The following is a 20609-nucleotide window of genomic DNA, read 5'->3' as shown; positions in this document are numbered from 1 at the left end:
CGAATCACTTTTAAGGTGATGCATGTTACCAAGCATTATAGCCGCAATATCGGTATCAGCACTTCTTATTACTATTTCTGCTGGATAGTTGATGTTACATGCATGATATACTATCTATGTATCTGCTTCCTCGTGTGCTGGGCATGACAACTCTTCATCAATCCTTGAGACAACTTTGTTGCAATTATCAACAGTAAAAGAATGACACTTTCTGAAATTGATGTATATTGTTTTGTTGCCAATAAATGGCACCACTTCATCAGTAGCCCAATGTGAAATAAAAAAATCAACTAAAGCTTCTTTGAAATTTAAATTTTTCAACTCATCTATGGATGGTGCGCAGTAAAAGAACGCACTCGACTAAGCGCTCTATCTCACTCGCACCTACTTGAAGTTGTTATAGTGGACTTTCGATGTGTCTGGCAAGATGTAAAAACCACGAAAACTGTCCGGCTATTGAGGTAACATCTTTTTATAAGTCCCCAAGTAACATATATAAAATTTAGCTTTTATACTATAACGAAAGTATAATTATAATTTATTAAAGTTTAGGGGTGTCTGGCAGGGGGTAGCAACTGGCATAAGTGTCCGGCAATGGATGACGAGATTTTTAAAGTTATCCCGAAGGAAATATTAAAAAATTGAGCTTTATACTTAACGAATTTCAAGTACTATTTTATACACCTTTACTACCTGTAATAGGGTGTAAGGGGGAGGCTAGTACCAGTCTGTCTCCCCAATTGTCAACCTCACCTGCTCGTGGTGCACCCTGCAGATGGACCGACGAGGCTCTGGCGACCGACGAATGGCGGTATATCCATTCCCAAAGGCTAGATTATGAAATGCCACAGGCCGGTGTCGGGCAGCAGCGACATCGGCGCGAATAATCTAGCACTGCGCTGACCAACCCGCATGCCCAGCGTGGTCAGTATCGGGCAAAACTTTGTAGATGGACCAACAAACAAAAACACAGCCCCTAGTCCCCGGCAGCCCCGCTATTCCTGGCTCTGGCAGCGGTTACGGTAACGGCGGGGCAAGGGGTGTTAAGAATCTCCGGAAGAGATTCCGCTGCCAACCCCGACGACTAGACCTGGCAACATACAACGCACGCACTTTGAGGTCCGACGAAAAGGTCATCGAGCTGGAAGAAGTTATGAGCAAGTTGCACTGGGATGTCATAGGATTGTCTGAAGTCCGAAGAGAGGGGGAGGGCTCGATAATCCTTGAATCCGGCAACATGCTCTACTACCGGGAGGGCGACCAACAGTCCCAGGGTGGTGTCGGATTTATCGTTCACAAGTCCCTCGTGAACAATGTTGTAAAAGTCGAGAGTGTGTCGAGCAGGGTAGCGTTCCTGGTCCTCCGAATTACCAAACGGTATTCGTTGAAGGTTATACAGGTTTACGCACCGACCTCGACACATCCCGACGAGGAGGTAGAGGTATTGTATGAGGATATTTCTAAAGCCATACATGCCTCAAACTCTCATTACAATGTTGTGATGGGGGATTTTAACGCAAAGCTGGGCGAACGTAGCGGTTCAGAGTTGAAAGTGGGACGATTTGGGTATGGGCAACGGAACGATAGGGGCCAAATGTTGGCTGACTTCATGGAGAAGGAGGGCCTCTTTATGATGAACTCCTTCTTCAAGAAGCCACCACACAGGAAATGGACCTGGATGAGCCCCGATGGTTCCACGAAAAATGAGATTGACTTCATCTTGTCTACCAAACGGCAAATATTCAACGATGTTTCTGTGATCCATAGGGTGAAAACCGGTAGCGATCACCGAATGGTTAGAGGCACGTTGAATATCAACGTTCAGCTGGAACGGTATCAACTGGTGAAGTCTACGCTCCGACCTACTCGTGCCCATATCCAAAACCCCGAGTCCTTTCAACTAGAACTGCAGAACCGCTTTGATTGCCTAGCAAATTGCGAAACTGTGGACGATCTGAACAACAGGTTCGTGGAAACTGTCCATTCCGTTGGGTCTAAGTTCTATAAGACCCACCGTAAGAAAAGAACCAAAAAGTTCTCAGACCATACACTTAAACTCATGGAAGAGAGGCAAGAAATGAGATTGCAGTCTTCAGCAGATGCGTCAAAATACCGACAAATCAGTAGACAGATCTCTAAGTCGCAAACCAGCGACTTGCGAAACTTCAATACCGAGCGTATTAAAAATGCGATTGAAAACAATCGCGGCTCGAAAGTTTTCGCCAGAGATCTGTCTATTGGACAGAGGCAGCTGACGCGTTTGAAGACCGAGCACGGTAATCTGATTTCTTCCAAGCCCGAGTTATTAAGTGAGGTCGAGAAGTTCTATGGACAGCTATACACGACTACCCAGCAGCCTGTTGACAACTTGGCTAAAGACCCCAGAGCCAAGTTGACCCGACACTATACCGAAGATATCCCGGACGTCAGCCTATACGAGATTAGTGTGGCTCTCAAACACCTGAAGAACAATAAGGCGCCAGGTGAGGACGGAATCACAGCAGAACTCCTGAAAGCGGGTGGGAAACCGATACTTAAAGTCCTTCAGCGATTGTTCAATTCCGTCATTCACGAGGGCACGACGCCTGAGGCGTGGCATAGGAGCGTGGTGGTTCTGTTCTTCAAAAAAGGTGACAGCACCTTGCTGAAGAATTACAGACCCATCTCGCTGCTAAGCCATGTTTACAAATTGTTCTCGAGAGTCATTACGAATCGTCTCGCTAATAGGTTTGACGACTTCCAGCCTCCCGAACAAGCCGGTTTCCGAAAAGGCTTTAGTACCATAGACCACATCCATACGCTGCGGCAGGTTATACAGAAGACTCACGAGTATAACCAGCCACTTTGCTTAGCGTTTGTGGACTATGAGAAAGCCTTCGATTCGGTGGAAACCTGGGCTGTGCTAAGGTCATTGCAGAGATGCCGAATTGATTACAGGTATATCCAAGCGTTGAAGTGCTTGTACGAAAACGCCACTATGTCAGTCCGTATTCAGGATCAGACTACGAGGCCAATCCAGTTGCAGCGAGGAGTGCGTCAGGGAGATGTGATCTCTCCGAAGCTATTTACCGCCGCATTGGAAGACGTCTTTAAGCTTCTGGACTGGGGCGGACTTGGCATCAACATCAATGGCGAGTACATCACTCAACTGCGGTTCGCGGATGATGTAGTCATCATGGCACAGACTCTGGATGACCTTAGTACCATGCTCAATGACCTCAGCAGCGTTTCTCAACAGGTGGGCCTGAAAATGAACATGGGCAAAACAAAAATAATGTGCAATGCTCATGTATCGCTCCACCCAGTTATAGTTGAGAACGCTGCACTCGAAATTGTAGACGAATACATATACCTAGGACATATGATCCAGTTAGGTAGGTCCAATTTCGAGAAAGAGGTGAACCGTCGAATCCAACTCGGCTGGGCTGCATTCGGGAAACTTCGCGACATCTTTTCGTCCGAAATTCCTCAGTGCCTGAAGACAAAAGTCTTCGAACAGTGCGTGTTGCCAGTGATGACCTATGGTTCCGAGACTTGGTCGCTAACTATGGGCCTCATAAGAAGGCTCAGAGTCACACAGCGGGCGATGGAACGAGCTATGTTAGGAGTATCTCTGCGTGATCGAATCAGAAATGAGGAGATCCGCAGAAGAACCAAAGTCACTGACATAGCTCAACGAGTTGCGAAGCTGAAGTGGCAATGGGCGGGGCACATAGTGCGAAGAGCCGATGGACGTTGGGGTCCCAAAGTGCTGGAATGGCGACCCCGCACTAGTAAGCGCAGTGTTGGCCGACCCCCCACCAGGTGGACTGACGACATCAAGCGAGTCGCAGGGATTCGCTGGATGCAGGTGGCTCAGTATCGTGATGTTTGGAAGTCCCTACAAAAGGCCTATGTCCTGCAGTGGACGTCCATCGGCTGATATGATGATGATGATGATGATGATGATTACTACCTGTTACCTGCCCAAGTAACCACAACCCAAACTTTATAGTCGCTGGTCGTTCTTACCTGTATAGGAGACATCTACAGAGAAACTTTCAACTTTTATAAAATAACGAAGGTCTGGCTGTCGTGGGCTCTTGCTCTATAATATTAGTATTACCTCTTTATAATATTAGTATAGATTAGTATAGACTAACAAACACATTGTGCACAGTAAAAATATATACAAGCTGTATACTCGGCCGTATTTTTAACCGACTTCCAAAAAGGAGGAGGTTCTACGTTCGGCTGTATGTATGTTTTTTTTTTTTTTTTTTTTGTATGTCCAGCGATAATTCCGTCATTTATAGACCGATTTTAAAAATTCTTTTTTGTTTTGAAGGGTTTGATTCCAGGGTGGTCCCATTTTTTTTATGTCAGAATCTGATGATGGCATCCTGGAGAAATCGAGGGAAACTTTCGAAAATTGTAGAGGCGGCTAGTGTGTTTGTTAGTATTTCCATAAAGTATTTTTAACCGACTTCCAAAAAGGAGGAGGTTCTACGTTCGGCTGTATGTATGTTTTTTTTTTTTTTCTTTTTTTTTTTTATTGTATGTCCAGCGATAATTCCGTCATTTATAGACCGATTTTGAAAATTCTTTTTTTGTTTTGTAGGGTTTACTTCCAGGGTGGTCCCATTTTTTTCATGTCAGGATCTGATGATGGCATCCTGGAGAAATTGAGGGGAACTTTCGAAAGTTGTAGAGACGGCTAGTACGTTTGTTAGTGTTTCCATAAGGTATTTTAAACCACTACAACTTTATGAAGGTTTGGAGTTGGTCTGATGATGGAGCCGAAACACAGACGATGGAACTCGTCAAGGATTTACAGCAGTCACCTTTTGTTTGGGCTTGATTAATTTGTATTGATGAGTACTTTCCACCTATATGGGTTGTGACTGTATTAAGGGTCTGGTGATGAAGAGGAGGGACAGTGAAGAGAACTCCTCGACGGTTCACAGTAGCTACCTTGTGTTTGGACTTGATAAATTTGTATTGATGAGAACTTACCACCTAGATGGATTGTGACTGTATTAAGGGTCTGATGATGAAGACGAGGGACAGTGAAGAGAACTCCTCGACGGTTCACAGTAGCTACCTTGTGTTTGGACTTGATAAATTTGTATTGATGAGAAATTTCCACCTAGAAGGATTGTGACTGTATTAAGGGTCTGGTGATGAAGACGAGGGACAGTGAAGAGAACTCCTCGACGGTTCACAGTAGCTACCTTGTGTTTGGACTTGATAAATTTGTATTGATGAGAACTTACCACCTAGATGGATTGTGACTGTATTAAGGATCTGATGATGAAGACGAGGGACAGTGAAGAGAACTCCTCGACGGTTCACAGTAGCTACCTTGTGTTTGGACTTGATAAATTTGTATTGATGAGAACTTTCCACCTAGAAGGATTGTGACTGTATTAAGGGTCTGGTGATGAAGACGAGGGAAATTGAAGAGAACTCCTCGACGGTTCACAGTAGCTACCTTGTGTTTGGACTTGATAAATTTGTATTGATGAGAACTTTCCACCTAGAAGGATTGTGACTGTATTAAGGGTCTGGTGATGAAGACGAGGGACATTGAAGAGAACTCCTCGACGGTTCACAGTAGCTACCTTGTGTTTGGACTTGATAAATTTGTATTGATGAGAACTTTTCACTTAGATAGGTTGTGACTGTACACACGCAGTGGGTATGCTAACACTAAAAATAAAAAAATGAAAATTTTAATAAAAAAAATTCAACCGACTTCCAACTCAAAAAATAACTTTAACTAAAAAGCAAAAAATAACATCCTACCTATGTGCTACCTTCTGATCAGTTTGAAGGCGGTGCCAAGCCAGTGATGATTTAATTAAATACGTTTAAACTACAAAATTTCTTTGGTTTTTCCAGAAACAGCTTTAATTAAATCACGACACTAGCTTGGCACCGCCCTCAAACTGATCAGAAGGTAGCACATAGGTAGGATGTTATTTTTTGCTTTTTAGTTAAAGTTATTTTTTGAGTTGGAAGTCGGTTGAATTTTTTTTATTAAAATTTTTAAACCACTACAATTTTATGAAGGTTTGGAGTTGATCTGATGATGGAGCTGAAACACATACGATGGAACTCGTCAACGATTTACAGCAGTTACCTTTTGTTTGGACTTGTTAATTTTGTATTGATGAGAACTTTCCACCTAGATGGGTTGTGACTGTATTAAGGATCTGGTGATGAAGATGAAGGACAGTAAAGAGAACTCCTGGACGGTTCACAGTAGCTACCTTGTGTTTGAACTTGTTAATTTTGTATTGATGAGAACTTTCCACCTAGATGGGTTGTGACTGTATTAAGGGTCTGCTGGTGAAGATGAAGGACAGTGAAGAGAACTCCTCGACGGTTCACAGTAGCTACCTTGTGTTTGGACTTGATTAATTTTATGTTGATGAGAACTTTCCACACATATGGGTTGTGACTGCATAAGGGGTCTGGTGGTGAAGACGGAGGACAGTTAAGACAATTCCTTATTGGTTATGATACCTTTCACGTTTTTCTGGATATTCATATTACGTGTGGATAAAGGGGAAGTGAAATTTTGTAATGAGTTAAGGAGTATTTTCAAAATTGGGATTGTAGTACTTAGGTAGGTACTTATCATAAGAAAATAACGTTTTAGCTAATTGCTTTTTTTTTTTTTTAATTCACTACTACACACATTTAATAGGTATGCTAACACTAAAAATAACAAAATAAATAATATTGAAATAAATACTTACAGCGCGCGGTACGTAAACATGTGATAGGGCTGCCTGCCTCCAGCATTTTAATTACATTTGCCAACTTTGTATTTCCATTTAGTTTTGTGATTGTAAATATACTTTTTTTATGTAAACAAATAAAATATTTTGTAAATTGTAGTAAAATAGGAAGTGATCAATAAAATGCGTGTTGTTTTTTGATTGGTAGATTTAAATAAGGCTGATACTATTCAATGACCTTGAAGGATAGGTCGTATTCATATGTTTATTTTGGTGATGCCATCTAGGTATTACCTCCACACTACGTGACCAAATATTAAAAAACCGGTCAAGTGCGTGTCGGACCACGCGCAGTGTAGGGTTCCGTAGATTATGTTAGCCCATTAATCGCTTATGTTTTTCTCAATTTCAAAGCCTTTATTATTCCTTACATTATTACATTAAACAAGTTTTTCAATTAATAAGAGTAACAGTTTTAATTTTTTTTTCTATGTTAGTATATTGTTAGTGTATCTGTTTGAAGTTTAGTATGTTAGTGGGTTAGTCTTATTTCTAATTAATAAAATCTATTTAACTAGTAAGTTGAAATTGAAATTGAGGTATAGCTCGCGTTTCGACCTCTAGTATGAAGTCAAACTACTGCTTGCATATTTACTGTGACATTGCTTAGACTATCCACAGATTAAATACATAGAATATTCGATTACTGATCGATGTTTGGCTGTTTCGTCAAAAGAATCGATTCTTTTTATAAATTGTTTTTATTAAAAATTTTATAAAATTAAGGTTTAAATACTTTCAAATGAAACGTTACTCCATCTTCTACTAAACTACAAGTTTTTGGCCGTTTTTTATGCCATTTAACTACACAAACCGGCATTTTTAGGGAGCTCCTTACACGACGAAAACGATTACAACAATGAAACATCGATTCTGTAGCAACAGTTTTTATAAACGCATTAGATCATAGATTTTTGATCTTTGCCAGAGGGGTAACGGTTAGCGAACCACGTCCAGTTATTAATGGTCTAAGATTCAAATGAAACAGTAAATAGTAATTTAAAAAAAATAGTAGGAGTAGGAGGAGACCTTTTTTAATGTAATTTATAATTATATGAATAATAAATATAGTGAATAACCTATAATTTGATGTTTTTGTCAATATTAATCCATGATTAACATTAAAACCGCCAAAATTTTAGTTCTACAAAACTGAAATTGGTTTTGTTCGCTAGCGGATTTTGCATGGCGCTAATAATAATATAATATCCTATCCAATTTTCGGCAGCACACATTAGGTTCGTCAGTTCGTAATAATTGGTACAAATACATTTTTTGTATAACATAAGTTATTTAGTGTCAGTATTTCGACGTCACTTCCATCCATTAACCACCTTTTTTCGAACAGCCAGATCTCGAATATCCCGTAAACTCGCTAGCAGTCTGTATTTCAAGTGTGGTATATGGTCTATGAGATTATGAGGAAAAACAGCTTCCATTTTTGCAAATTACAGTTTCAAGATAGGTAGGCTCTATTATCATTTAGGTATGTAGATGACAAGCCTTCTAAAAGATGCCTGTTAACGTGGCTGAAATTCAGTATTCAAGTCTATTTTCACTGGCGCACTGCATGGTGGGACTCCTCACTGGCAATCCGGAGCTTAGTCACACGACGCTACAATGCGGTTTGGTGGAGTAATATAATCTTTGATCTTTGACTGTGTTACGATTTTTATTATCTTACTAGCGGACGCCCACGACTCCGTTCACTTTTTACCACAAATCACTCGGGAAACGTGATTTTTCCGGGATAAAAAGTACCCTATGCGTCAATCTAGAGTAAAATCTATTTCCATTCCAAAATACCCACCGGCCCATACAACGTCGGCCTTGGGAACCCAGGTATACCCCCGTATAAAAGTATATGGTAATGATAATAGGATGTACAAATAAGGATCTGGTTAAATAACTGAGTTAATAAAAGTATGTTTCTTGAAGAAAAATACATATTTTTATCACCCTTCTAGGGCAAATTGTTCGCCGGTGTAGCAAAGCGGCGAAGTAACATTTGAAGCTGTATTATTCTTGTCTGTTACCATCAAGCTTAACAAACAAGGAAACGAAGAAACAAACCGATCATATGTCTTCATAAAATATCGTAAAACTCAGGCTGTATGGTCAACGATCTTAGCTTGTCCCCAAATCTAAGCAAATTAAAATTAAAAATGTCTTGTAACGTTGTAGCAAACATTTTTAATAAATTAATGATTTAATTATAATTAAATCATTACTTTAAAGTAAGTAATTTTTTAAATATAAGTAAATTGCCGGGTGGTTAGCGTAGACTTGGGCCGCGGATGGGCATTCCCTTTTCAGCCAAATTGCTTCAGAAGCCGCAGCGCAAACATACACAGTTTACACACACACAAACTTTTGCCTTTGTAATACTAGTGTGATAATAAAGACACCGGGACCGACGGCTTGACGTGCTCTCATATACACGAGGTGGAGTTAATACCACAATCTTCCTAACTAGGAAATTAAAATTTTTTGAAAGAAAGAAAAAAATATTAAAGTACCAGAAGGCGTGGCTGAAATTCAAAATTACCTGAGTACTACTAGGGTAACTAAGGTTTATTAAAAATATTTCACTAATTATTTTAAGGTTACGCAAATGCCAAAATCTACAAATGCGACAACCCGAAATGTGCCCGACCGACTAGCTTCATTTCTGGAGGTTCATCCAAGGACGACAATTTCCCGTGTCTGCGGCCCGCCTGCACCGGCCGCTTCCAGCTGGTGCGACACGTCAGCTTCGTGGACTGTCCCGGGCACGACATCCTCATGGCCACCATGCTTAACGGCGCCGCCGTCATGGACGCTGCTTTACTTCTTATAGCGGGTAAGAGAAGTAACTATTGGTGAAAAAGTGTCAATGCCTAGTATTGGTACCTGAGGGAAGTGAACAACGATTAACTAATGCCAATGAGTGGTGGTGGCAAGGGAACTGATCAACAGTGAAACTAATGTCAATTAATCGTAACTGGTGAAGTAATTGACCAATGGTGAAAGAAACTAACGCCAATGGGCGGGTGGGAGTAGGTGGTAAGAGAAATGATCTGCGGTGAAAATAGTCACAATACGAGTAGGTAGAGGCTGGTGAGGTAATTGACCAATTTTGATACTAATGTCAATGGGTAGTACCGAGGTGGTGAAGGAATTGATCGACAGCGTAACTAGCATTTTGTGATGTAATTGAGCAATGGTGAAACAAGTGCCAATGGCTTGTAGCTAGTGAGAGAATTGATCAATGATGAACCTAATTTCAATAAGTAGTTGCTGGTGAGGGTATTGGCCAATGGTGACACTACTGCCAATGAGTAGAAGCTCACACGTTGATAGATTTATGCAAATGAGCGGACGTAGTCTAGAAATCCCCAAAATGGTCAATCTCAATTATTATTGACAGTACAAGCAGGGTGGCCTATCTGATGTAAAAGGGTAAAACCAATTTCTGTAGTAGAGGGCAAAGGAAACCTCAAATTTCGTATTATTTAAACCAAATCACAACATTTCTGCATAACTTTATTTTGCATAAAATTTGCGTTTCCATTCATTCCTCAGGCAACGAGTCGTGCCCACAGCCGCAAACGAGTGAACATTTGGCTGCCATAGAGATTATGAAATTGAAACACATACTCATCCTGCAGAATAAAATAGACTTGGTAAAGGAGGGCCAGGCTAAAGAGCAGCACGAGCAGATCACCATGTTCGTCAAGGGCACAGTAGCGGAGGGCGCGCCCATTATACCCATTTCTGCTCAGCTCAAATATAATATTGAGGTTGGTATACAATATCTGCAGGTGACCAACGACATATCTCGTGAAGAGAAACAGACAAATGTTAGCAGAGTTATCCCAACGCAATGAAAGAGATAACGACATTCTCAGTTGCGTCATTATTGGTTACTATTTGTCCATTTATCTTCTAGAGATGTATCGTTAATCGCATCTTAGGCCATCTGGAGTCCATGACTTTACACAGGAATCCTGTTGATTGTTTTCAGAATATATTTTGATCTTCTCTTAAGTGCCACTACAATAATATAACTTTGGCATTGAATTCTGGACACATTATTTAATATTGTATCATTTGTATCCCTATGTCGAGATACCTTCTCCACACAAACATTCATTCATTATTTTAACCTCATCGTCTTTCATTGAAGCTGTGTAAAAACTTGTGTAACAAGATAGATAGATCGTAGTTAACATTCGAAATAATATTGGCAGGTTCTGTGCGAGTACATAACAAAGAAAATTCCTGTGCCAATGCGAGACTTTACATCTCCACCGCGCATGATCGTGATCCGCTCGTTCGACGTGAACAAGCCGGGCTGCGAAGTGGACGACCTGCGCGGCGGCGTGGCCGGCGGCTCCATCCTGCAGGGCGTGCTCACCGTCGGCATGGAGATCGAGGTGAGCTATACTAATAGCATTAACAACTGAGTCTTAGGGCCATAAATCATTTCTCTATATCTATCTCGCTTGCACTTATGGGTCTTATGGAGCCGTCTAGTGAAGGGTGTAACAATGAAAGACATATTATCGATAAGTAAAGTTTATTATCGTATCTTGTTCACAAAATTAAAAAAATTAACAATATTTGATTTAATATAATACATATTTCATATTATATAATTATTAACTAAATAAAATTAATCTTCATCTGAGTCTTCATCATCAGAATCTTCGTCTTCTGCCAAATTTATTATATATTAGTATCCATAGTGCGCAACGAGTAACACATGAATGTATTTATTTAATTGCAGTAAACACATTTATAGCAAAAAAAATACGCAATGCAATTACATTAGAAACCGACCAATCAGAATCGTCCAAATCATTATTGACTCATCATTAGCACGTGCGCAGGTAGCCGTTTATCGATAATTAGGGTGCGCAGGTAGGCGCGCTGCACATTCCTATCTTTTTTGACTTTTATGACCGGACGACTCAGATGATAATGCGCATACTATAGTGCTGGCTCGGCCCTTGTGGCGACATGATTTTTTTTCCGTGAGGAGAAAAAAATCCCTGCGGACTTGCACGGACTAAAATAACCTCCTCTGTACTCCAAAGGTGGCACGGGACCGCATTACTTCATGCCCCCCTCTTACGCATTTTCTCTCTTCCTCTTCCTCTTCTCATCTTTTTCTCTAACCTCTCTTCTCCTCATTGTTTCTCTTATCATTTGTGCGTATGCCAATCTTCTTCGTTATTCAGCATACGCGTTATCAAATTTTGAGAGCTTACGGCGTTGTGCGTTCCCTGTGTCACCAATCTCAGATCCGCGCAAGCCAGACACTCAAAAATGGCATGTCTTGGGGTGTCTTTCTCATCGCAAAAGTAGCACTTCTCTGTTTGGGTTTTCCCAATTGCGAATAAATAAGGGTTGAACACCCCGTGACCACTAAGCGCCTGCGTGAGCCAGCGATCCACCTCTCCGTGTTTTCTGTTAAACCAGCGTTTGAGATCAGTTATTAATTCCCTCGTCCATGCTCTTTTTTCCCACTCTGTAAGAGATTTTTTCCGCATTTCTCTTTATTTGAAAAAAGTTGAGCGAGTTCTCTGACTATTTTATCTATGGGAACAAGCCCCGCAATTACGAGAACTGCATCTGTGGAGATTGGTCGGTATGCTCCACAGATACCAATGGCTAAACGTCGCTGTACGGCTTCCAACTTTTTCCGGTATAGCTCTACCCTCATCGCTCTATTGAAAATTGGCGCCCCGTAAAGAAAGACGGAGTGGGCCACCGATGCCAGCACCCTTCTCTTGCTCAGTTGGCATTAACCGATATAGTGCCTCCGTCAAAATCTGCGCCTTTTTTGCTACCTCCTTCTATGTGCTTTTTATAGTTCAGGTTCAAATCTTGCCGAAATCCCAGATATTTGATGTAATCTTTTGGAGTGATTAAAGGCATCCTGAACTAAAAATGTTATGGGGTCTAGCTTTCTTCTCCCGCTATAGCTTCAGTCTTTTCTAGAGCTAAAGACAGCTGTTTTCCGAGCATCCACCTGTTTATGTGCTTTGGATCCGTGTTGGCCTTTACCATTAGTGCTCTTTCCGTTTTTGCTACGACTACTAAGACTAAGTCATCTGCAAAGCCGACTAATTGAAAGCCCTCCGAAAGACCCCGTCGTAAAGGATATTCCACAGGGTTGGACTCAGAATTGATCCCTGAGATACCCACCCCGCTACTGACCTTTATCAAATCCTGCCTTCCATTGATAGGTATCCTTTACCTTAATGTACCTCTCATCCAAATAGCTACTAACCAGTAGTTTTGTATGTACCCGGGGAAACGTCTCGTCCTTGTTTCTAGCAATATCTCTCTCCAAGGTGCAGAGTTGAAGGCATTTCTAACGTCCAGGCACATCAAGGCGCATAGTTTTCGATTTCTGCACGAACCTTGCTTTGCCTGCAAGGCAGTAGTCACTACTTTTTCGATTGCCATTAATGTAGAGCGACCCTTTCTAAACCCGTATTAGTGATCAGCTCTTTCCAAAAGCTTTCCATATGAGTCAAACAGGCAAACCGGTCTGTATCCCGTATCGTATTTATCGGACCGGTGGTGGTGTAGCCATTTATCTACGTTCCCATATCCCTTTCACCATCATAAACTTGTCAAATCCCCAGACGGCACCGGGAGCGGAACATTTATTTATTGAGGTACTTTTTTCAAACACTAAAATGTTACTGGGTGTGTATTATAATCCTAGTCTCACAATAGATTACTATTCTGCTTTTGAAAACCTTTTAGATAAATTTATTCCTTTATATAAACATACTATAATTATGGGGGATTTTAATACGTGTTTACTGAAATCGGACTCGCGGTCTGTGCGTTTAAAAACTCTTGTGAGGGCAGCTAATTTACATATACTCCCTCTGTTAGCTACACACTCATTTCCTAATTCTTGCCCAACTCTTCTAGACATCATATTAGTCTCTTCCCTTGATCATGTTGCCAAACATGGCCAGTGTTCCGCAGATGCTTTTTCATACCATGATTTGATCTATGTGTCCTATAAAATGCGTCCCCCAAAAGCTAAACCGAGAATTCTTCTGCAACGTAATTTTAGTAATATGGACATCGATAGCTTAAAGGATGATGCAGCAGGGATAAATTGGACAAGTGTTCTTACCGGAGCCTGTATTGATGATAGAGTTAATAGTTTCAACACTCTCCTAACGCAACTATACGATGTGCATGCTCCGATTCGCCCAGTTCGGCTTAAGCACCTTCCTGCTCCCTGGCTTACTCAGGAGCTTAAAGCTTTGCAAAATAAAAAGAATTCTGCAAAAGCTAAATATAAAAGTAACAACTGTGATGTTAATAAGAACAAGTATCACACTATTCGGAATCGATGCAACAGGTTATGTAGAGATATGCAACGACGCCATATCCATAAGTCCATACTCGAAGAAGAAGATTCCGGTAGAGTGTGGAAATTTCTCAAGTCACTTGGAGTTGGGAAAGCACGTCAGAATAATGATTCCTGTAAACTTGATTTAGATCAGCTTAATAATCATTTTTCTTCTTCTTGCGCTATTGATGACGTCACAAAACTAAACACTATAAATAATTTAATAGCTTTACCCACTTTTGACGATCCTTCTTTCATTTTCTGTCATATCACAGATAGTGATGTTGTGAGAAGTATTAGCGAGGTCAATTCCAATGCCGTTGGTACTGACTGCATTAGTCGTAAGATGATCGTTCCTATCATTAACATCTTAGCCCCGATAATCAAATCCTTATTTAATTTCTCTATTCTTTCCGGGAGCTTTCCTTCGTCTTGGAAAAATGCTCAAGTTACTCCTATTCCTAAGAAAATAAATCCTTCCAGTTTCTCTGAATATAGACCCATTTCCATCCTTCCGTTTCTTTCAAAAGTGTTTGAGCGAATAGTTCACCGTCAATTAAGCCTTTTCCTAACTAGACAAAATCTTTCGAACCCATTTCAATCGGGTTTCCGGACTGGTCATAGTACGACTACTGCATTAATCAAAATTACTGAAGATATTCGCCTTGGTATGGATAATCAATGTGTTACGGTGTTGGCCTTACTTGATTTTAGTAATGCATTTAATAATGTTGATTTTGATCTTCTATTGGCTAAACTAGGTTCTCTCAACATATCTCCTGAAGTGATTGACTGGTTTCGTAGTTACTTGTTTGGTCGCCGGCAGTGTGTGCGAGTCAATGACTCTGTATCTAACTGGTGCACGATTTCTGCCGGTGTTCCACAAGGTGGCGTGTTGTCTCCTCTCCTTTTTTCAATTTTCATTAGTTCTATCACTCTTCAGCTTTCTTCTCTCTACCACCTGTATGCGGATGATCTCCAAATATACGTTCAGGCCAAACTGTCTGATTTGCCTAATGCAATAAATGTTATAAATAAGGATTTAGATTCGATAGTACAATGGAGCAATTCATACGGTCTGAAAGTGAATCCTTCCAAAACTCAAGTTATAGTTATAGGTAGTCATAATTTGGTAGCACGCATTGATTGGGCTTCTATTCCTAGTGTAGTTTTTGATGGAACGCATGTGCCATTTAGTGACACGGTTAAAAACCTCGGTGTTACTTTCGATAAGTATTTTACTTGGGCACCCCAGGTAAGTGAGGTCAGTAGGAAGGTGTTTGCATCTATAGGGTCACTTCGAAGATTAAGAAATTTCCTTCCAGTATCTACTAAAATTGCGCTTGCACAATCACTCCTACTACCAATTCTCGATTATGCTGACACGTGTTATCTTAATTTGAGTGAGGAACTGCTTGATAAGCTTGAGCGCATTCAGAACATTTGTATAAGATTCATATTTGGACTTCGCAAATATGATCATATTTCCGAATTTCGCGATAAACTCAAGTGGCCTTCAATTCGCCTTCGCAGGAATACTCACATTCTTTTTATTTTATATAACGTCCTTTTTAACCCTGCTACTCCCCCATATCTAAAGGAGCGATTTAACTTTCTCAGTGATTCTCATTGTCGCTCACTTCGATCTGAGGATAATTTCATTCTAAAAATTCCTTCCCATAATACTTCCTATTATTCTAAATCATTCTCTGTAAAAGCTGCTCGCCTCTGGAATTCCTTACCTCTCGAGGCTCGGCGTGCGCAATCTCTAGCTTCTTTCAAACAACTGGTAAATATGCACTTCTTTCCTCCTTGACCTTTTTATCATTCCGTATTTATTTTCGTTTAAATGATTTTATTTATTTGTTCATGTTTAAATAATTGTTGATGTTGTCTTGTTTCTTACTTTTTACATCTAAATTATTTAAATAAAATTTTCGTATGTATGCTTATGTTATATATATATATATATATATATATATATATATATATATATATATTTATTTGTAAGTATCCTTATTTATGTAGGAATATATGTAATTGTTGGTAGGTATGTATGTATATTTGTATGTGTTCATATATATATATATAAATATATTGATTTTGATTTTATATATTATTATCTAAGTGTAATATATCTTCTACTTCTCTTTTTATGTGTACACCCGTCATTATGCATTATTCCTTGTATTTATTTTCTCTTTTTTCGATTGGTTGTCTGGAAGAGATCGCTCATTAGCGATAAGGCCGCCAATTGTACATTAGTTTTTAAGTTAATTTCTTGCCTGTTATTATTATTTTTGGTGTACAATAAAGTATATTTCATTCATTCATTCATTCGCTGTGATCCGCTCGTTCGACGTGAACAAACCGGGCTGCGAGGTGGACGAGCAGTTTGTCCGTCAGTGCGGACGCTACTAACCCGTGTGTCCGCAGGTGCGGCCGGGGCTGGTGAGCAAGGACGCGGACGGCAAGCTGACGTGCCGGCCGATCTTCAGCCGCATCGTGTCGCTGTTCGCGGAGCAGAACGAGCTGCAGTTCGCGGTGCCCGGCGGACTCATCGGCGTCGGCACCAAGATCGAGCCGACGCTGTGCCGCGCCGACCGACTCGTCGGACAGGTGAGTTTACATTCATCGGAATCTGGTTCTAGATTACAAGCCCTTGAACAAAAATTACATGTGAAATGACCTAACGTGAATAACGCTTAGAAGGCTGTTTGCTATATCAGAAAATAACTCTGAGCAATATGCCGTCATATCTGAGTGGTACAGGTGAGTACGCGAGTGAAGAGTACGGCTTGCGACCCTTATATTTCGACTCCTGCGCTGGAAAAATGTACGGCGTTTTAAAAATGCAATTGTCGACAGTTAAAAGTCTGACTTCCGGCACCACCATTTTAGTACGGCACTAGAATTTTCGACATTTATTTTTATTTCATCTTTAACACTATAACAAAGCCGTACAATTATAATTAGTCGTAATTTATCATTTGTACCTGAGAAATTCCATTCACTCGCGTACTCACCACTGTACCGCTCAGAAATGACGGCATAGTGTTCAGAGTTATTTTCTGATATAGTAACAGCCTTCTAAGCGTTATTCACGTTGGGTCATTTCACAGGTAATTTATGTTCAAGGGCTTGTAGTCTATACACGCTAGTGCTTTACTTGATAACTTTAAGTTTTCGACTAATTATTATCATTATTATCTAATAATATTATTACCTGACATTTCAAAAGTGCTTGTAAACTAAGCCTAATTGAAATAAATGAATTTTGACCTTGAATAGTCGCGGAATACAACAAACATATATGTGTCCAGGTGTTGGGTGCTGTGGGAGCGCTGCCGGGCATCTTCGTGAAGCTGGAGGTGTCGTACTACCTGCTCAAGCGTCTGCTGGGCGTGCGCACTGAGGGGGACAAGAAGGCTGCCAAAGTGCAGAAACTGACGAGGAACGAGGTAAGAAAGGAAGAAAAATAAGAAAATAAATTTATTTAAAAGTTACAAACAGTATCCTACCCTCATAGCTGGGCACCGTTAATCAAATAGTTAACTTCGTTAATCGTTAATCCGCTACAAAAAAAGTTAGCTTCGTTAAACGTTAAAGCGTTACATTCCGGAAGAATTAACACAAGTTAACGTTAATCGTTAATCCGTTAATATGACTGTGTAATATTGCATTTTTATATGATTGATCACCATTGAAAAAATAAGGGTGAGCACTGGTCAAACGTGCCATAATTTGTTTTTAGTTGATTTTATCTATAATTTTAATATAAATATAGTAATTTGATGATTTCTTTGAAAAAAAAATCTTTTATAATTTTTTACTTGTCTGAACCTGTATTTCGCGTCGCGCGGTAAATAGTGGGCATTGGATTAATGATTAACGGACTTCTACATATTAACGGAAGTTAACGTGTCCATTAATATTTTCAAAAGTTAACTTAAAAGTTAATCCGTTAATCAAAATGTTAACTTCGTTAATTAACGATTAACGGATTAACGAGTTAATGCCCAGCTATGCCTACCCTAAAGACAGCATGTCTGTCTGTAACCCTTAAAAAGAAAGAGTGTACTGATTTATGCCGTGTACTATATGCAAGCATAAACACGGCGCTGATTTTCAGCTGAGGTACTGTAGTGCCAGATCATGTCATTTTATCAGCCCACAGGGTCAGGTCCTTCTCATAGGTGAGGGAATATGGAGCTTAGAGCCATCAATGCTCCAATTGACGGCTTAGAGCGGTTTCAGACTAGCGTTTTATACGCGCGTATGAGCTCGTTTTTGGAAGCGCATGTAGGTGCGAATAGGCGCGCCATAACTCTTATAACTCAAGAACAGCTGGACCGATTCGGCTGAAAATTGGTGAAGAGATATCTTACGGCCAGGATATAGGATGGAGTAAAAGTAAGGAGATAGGGTAGGGGTAGGTTAGAGGTAAGGTTGAGTAGGGGTATGTTAGCGTAGGGTTTTACGCGGACGAAGTCACGGGCATCCGTTAGTAAAGAATAAATGAAATATTAATTTTTGATTTGTTTCCAGGCGCTTTTAGTAAACATCGGCTCTCTCAGCACTGGCGGTAAAGTGATCGCCACCAAAGCCGATCTGGCGAAGATAGCGCTCACCAGCCCCGTGTGCACCGAGATTGGAGAGAAAGTGGCGCTCAGCAGGAGAGTGGAAAACCATTGGCGGTGCGTAAGCTTATTATCTATATCTATACTAATCTCAGACCAATTATAGAAGGACCTGTATCACACTCATAGTCACGAACAAAATTGTCTGTCATTTTCTGAGGAAAACGAGCTTAGATTTGGTATATATCTTATACTAAACTAGAAGTTTATACCCGTTTTTTACACCATTCAATTACACAAAAAGGTACTTTTACGGCGCTCTTTAGCCGACGAACACGATTACAACTATGAAACATCGATTCTATAGATACAGTTTTTATAATCGCATTAGATCGTTGATCATATACTTTGACAGAAAAGTAACGTCTAACGAGGCAGGTCCTATACAATAATTGGTCTGAGATACTAATATATAAAGCTGAAGAGTTTGTTTGTTTGAACGCACTAATCTCAGGAAGTACTGGTCCGATTTGAAAAATTCTTTCAGTGTTAGATAGCCCATTTATCGAGGAAGGCTATAGGCTATTTGTATTTTATCTCCATACTTCTACGGGAACGAGAATCACGCGGGTGAACCCGCGCGGTGTCAGTTAGTATTTTATAATCATTTCAGGATCCTCTATCAATGTATGTACATATGTTCCAATATGCAGTAGTATTTTTAGTTCATTTATGACAACTGATCTGATTAGGGTATGATAGGGCTGACATATTTTTTGTAAAATAAAAGCCCTTTAAAAATTTAAGATTTAAAAAAAAAATGTCAACTCAAACAAAAATCTGAACTGAAAAATGGCCAGATTACAGATAATTATTTAGAACAGATCAAACTTTTATTTATGCCAGCTGAATCCTGAAGTTCCCACTGATTGGTTATAATTGAATAAACTTTCTTTTTATGGGGGTAGATATATTCATTACAAATTCTATGAAATTAGGATGATGACTAGGTTTGAATATATTGATTTTTATGAGACATTCGGATATAAGGTCAATAATACGTAAAAAACGAAGTTCGTCTGGATATTTGCAAAATAAATAAGATTATAAAATTTCATAATCAATTAAAAATCTTTTATCGTAATTAAATGAAAATTCTTATATTTTAGTGTTCTAACATTGAACGTGACATTTTTCAATAAATACTGTTACTTTTACAAAATTGCTGTACTATTTAAAAAAAACTATCATCATCCCTATTGTGATACAAACCGGTGGCGTGCATTCCATAGATGCAAAAATGCACTGCATACCCTGAGGAAACACTATTAACCTGTATTTAATTTAGAAGGAATCCTTCCATTTTGTACAATTATTACGTATACGTACGTTACGTAGTGCCTACCCTAATCGAAAACCTTGTGCACGCCACTGATACAAACTGAAGACTAATACTAGTATTTGTTTACAGGTTAATCGGTTGGGGTCAGATACAAGGTGGTGAAACGATTGAACCAGGGAAAAATTAAATAAAGCATTCGTTTATTTACCTTTTATATTGTATCTGTCTTATATATTTAAATAAAAGCCTATTGCAATAATAATGATTATTATCAGGTTTTTTATTTTCGCCAACAAAATCTCTACCCCCTGCCAAACGTCATCTTTTTGTATATTTCATGAGGGTGACCTTTCGCTGTTATATACATATTTGTATAGTTTTGCGAGACTTTCAAGCTAAAAGTACTTTCAACTTGTCTGTCTATAATGCACATTTAGCAACAATACTTATAAGTATTTTGTAATACCTTAAAGCAAAACTTAAAGATGATAACGACAAGATGAAGACTTTACAGTAAAAATAAACAA

General features: G+C 39.7%; 1 protein-coding gene and 1 long non-coding RNA gene across 2 annotated transcripts in view; both read left to right on the top strand.

Annotated features, from left to right (window-relative positions):
• LOC112043085 (eukaryotic translation initiation factor 2 subunit 3) overlaps window positions 1-20350 on the top strand; it is a 34754-nt gene extending 14404 nt beyond the window's left edge. Inside the window, exons 3-9 of the mRNA XM_024078352.2 lie at window positions 9394-9630; window positions 10353-10570; window positions 11021-11206; window positions 16597-16779; window positions 17484-17621; window positions 18709-18857; window positions 20212-20350. Coding sequence (XP_023934120.1) covers window positions 9394-9630; window positions 10353-10570; window positions 11021-11206; window positions 16597-16779; window positions 17484-17621; window positions 18709-18857; window positions 20212-20269 — 1169 coding nt within the window. The 3' untranslated portion in view covers window positions 20270-20350. The remainder of the gene's footprint in view (window positions 1-9393; window positions 9631-10352; window positions 10571-11020; window positions 11207-16596; window positions 16780-17483; window positions 17622-18708; window positions 18858-20211) is intronic.
• Window positions 5430-7873, top strand: LOC128198625 (uncharacterized). Its single transcript, XR_008251357.1, has 2 exons — window positions 5430-5680; window positions 6055-7873. It is a non-coding gene; the product is annotated as an uncharacterized LOC128198625 (long non-coding RNA).
• Window positions 20351-20609: the final 259 nt, after the last annotated feature.

This window comes from Bicyclus anynana, chromosome 13 (genome assembly GCF_947172395.1).
Source record: "Bicyclus anynana chromosome 13, ilBicAnyn1.1, whole genome shotgun sequence".
NCBI classification, from domain to species: domain Eukaryota; kingdom Metazoa; phylum Arthropoda; class Insecta; order Lepidoptera; family Nymphalidae; genus Bicyclus; species Bicyclus anynana.
This window is presented reverse-complemented; position numbering and strand designations above follow the sequence as displayed.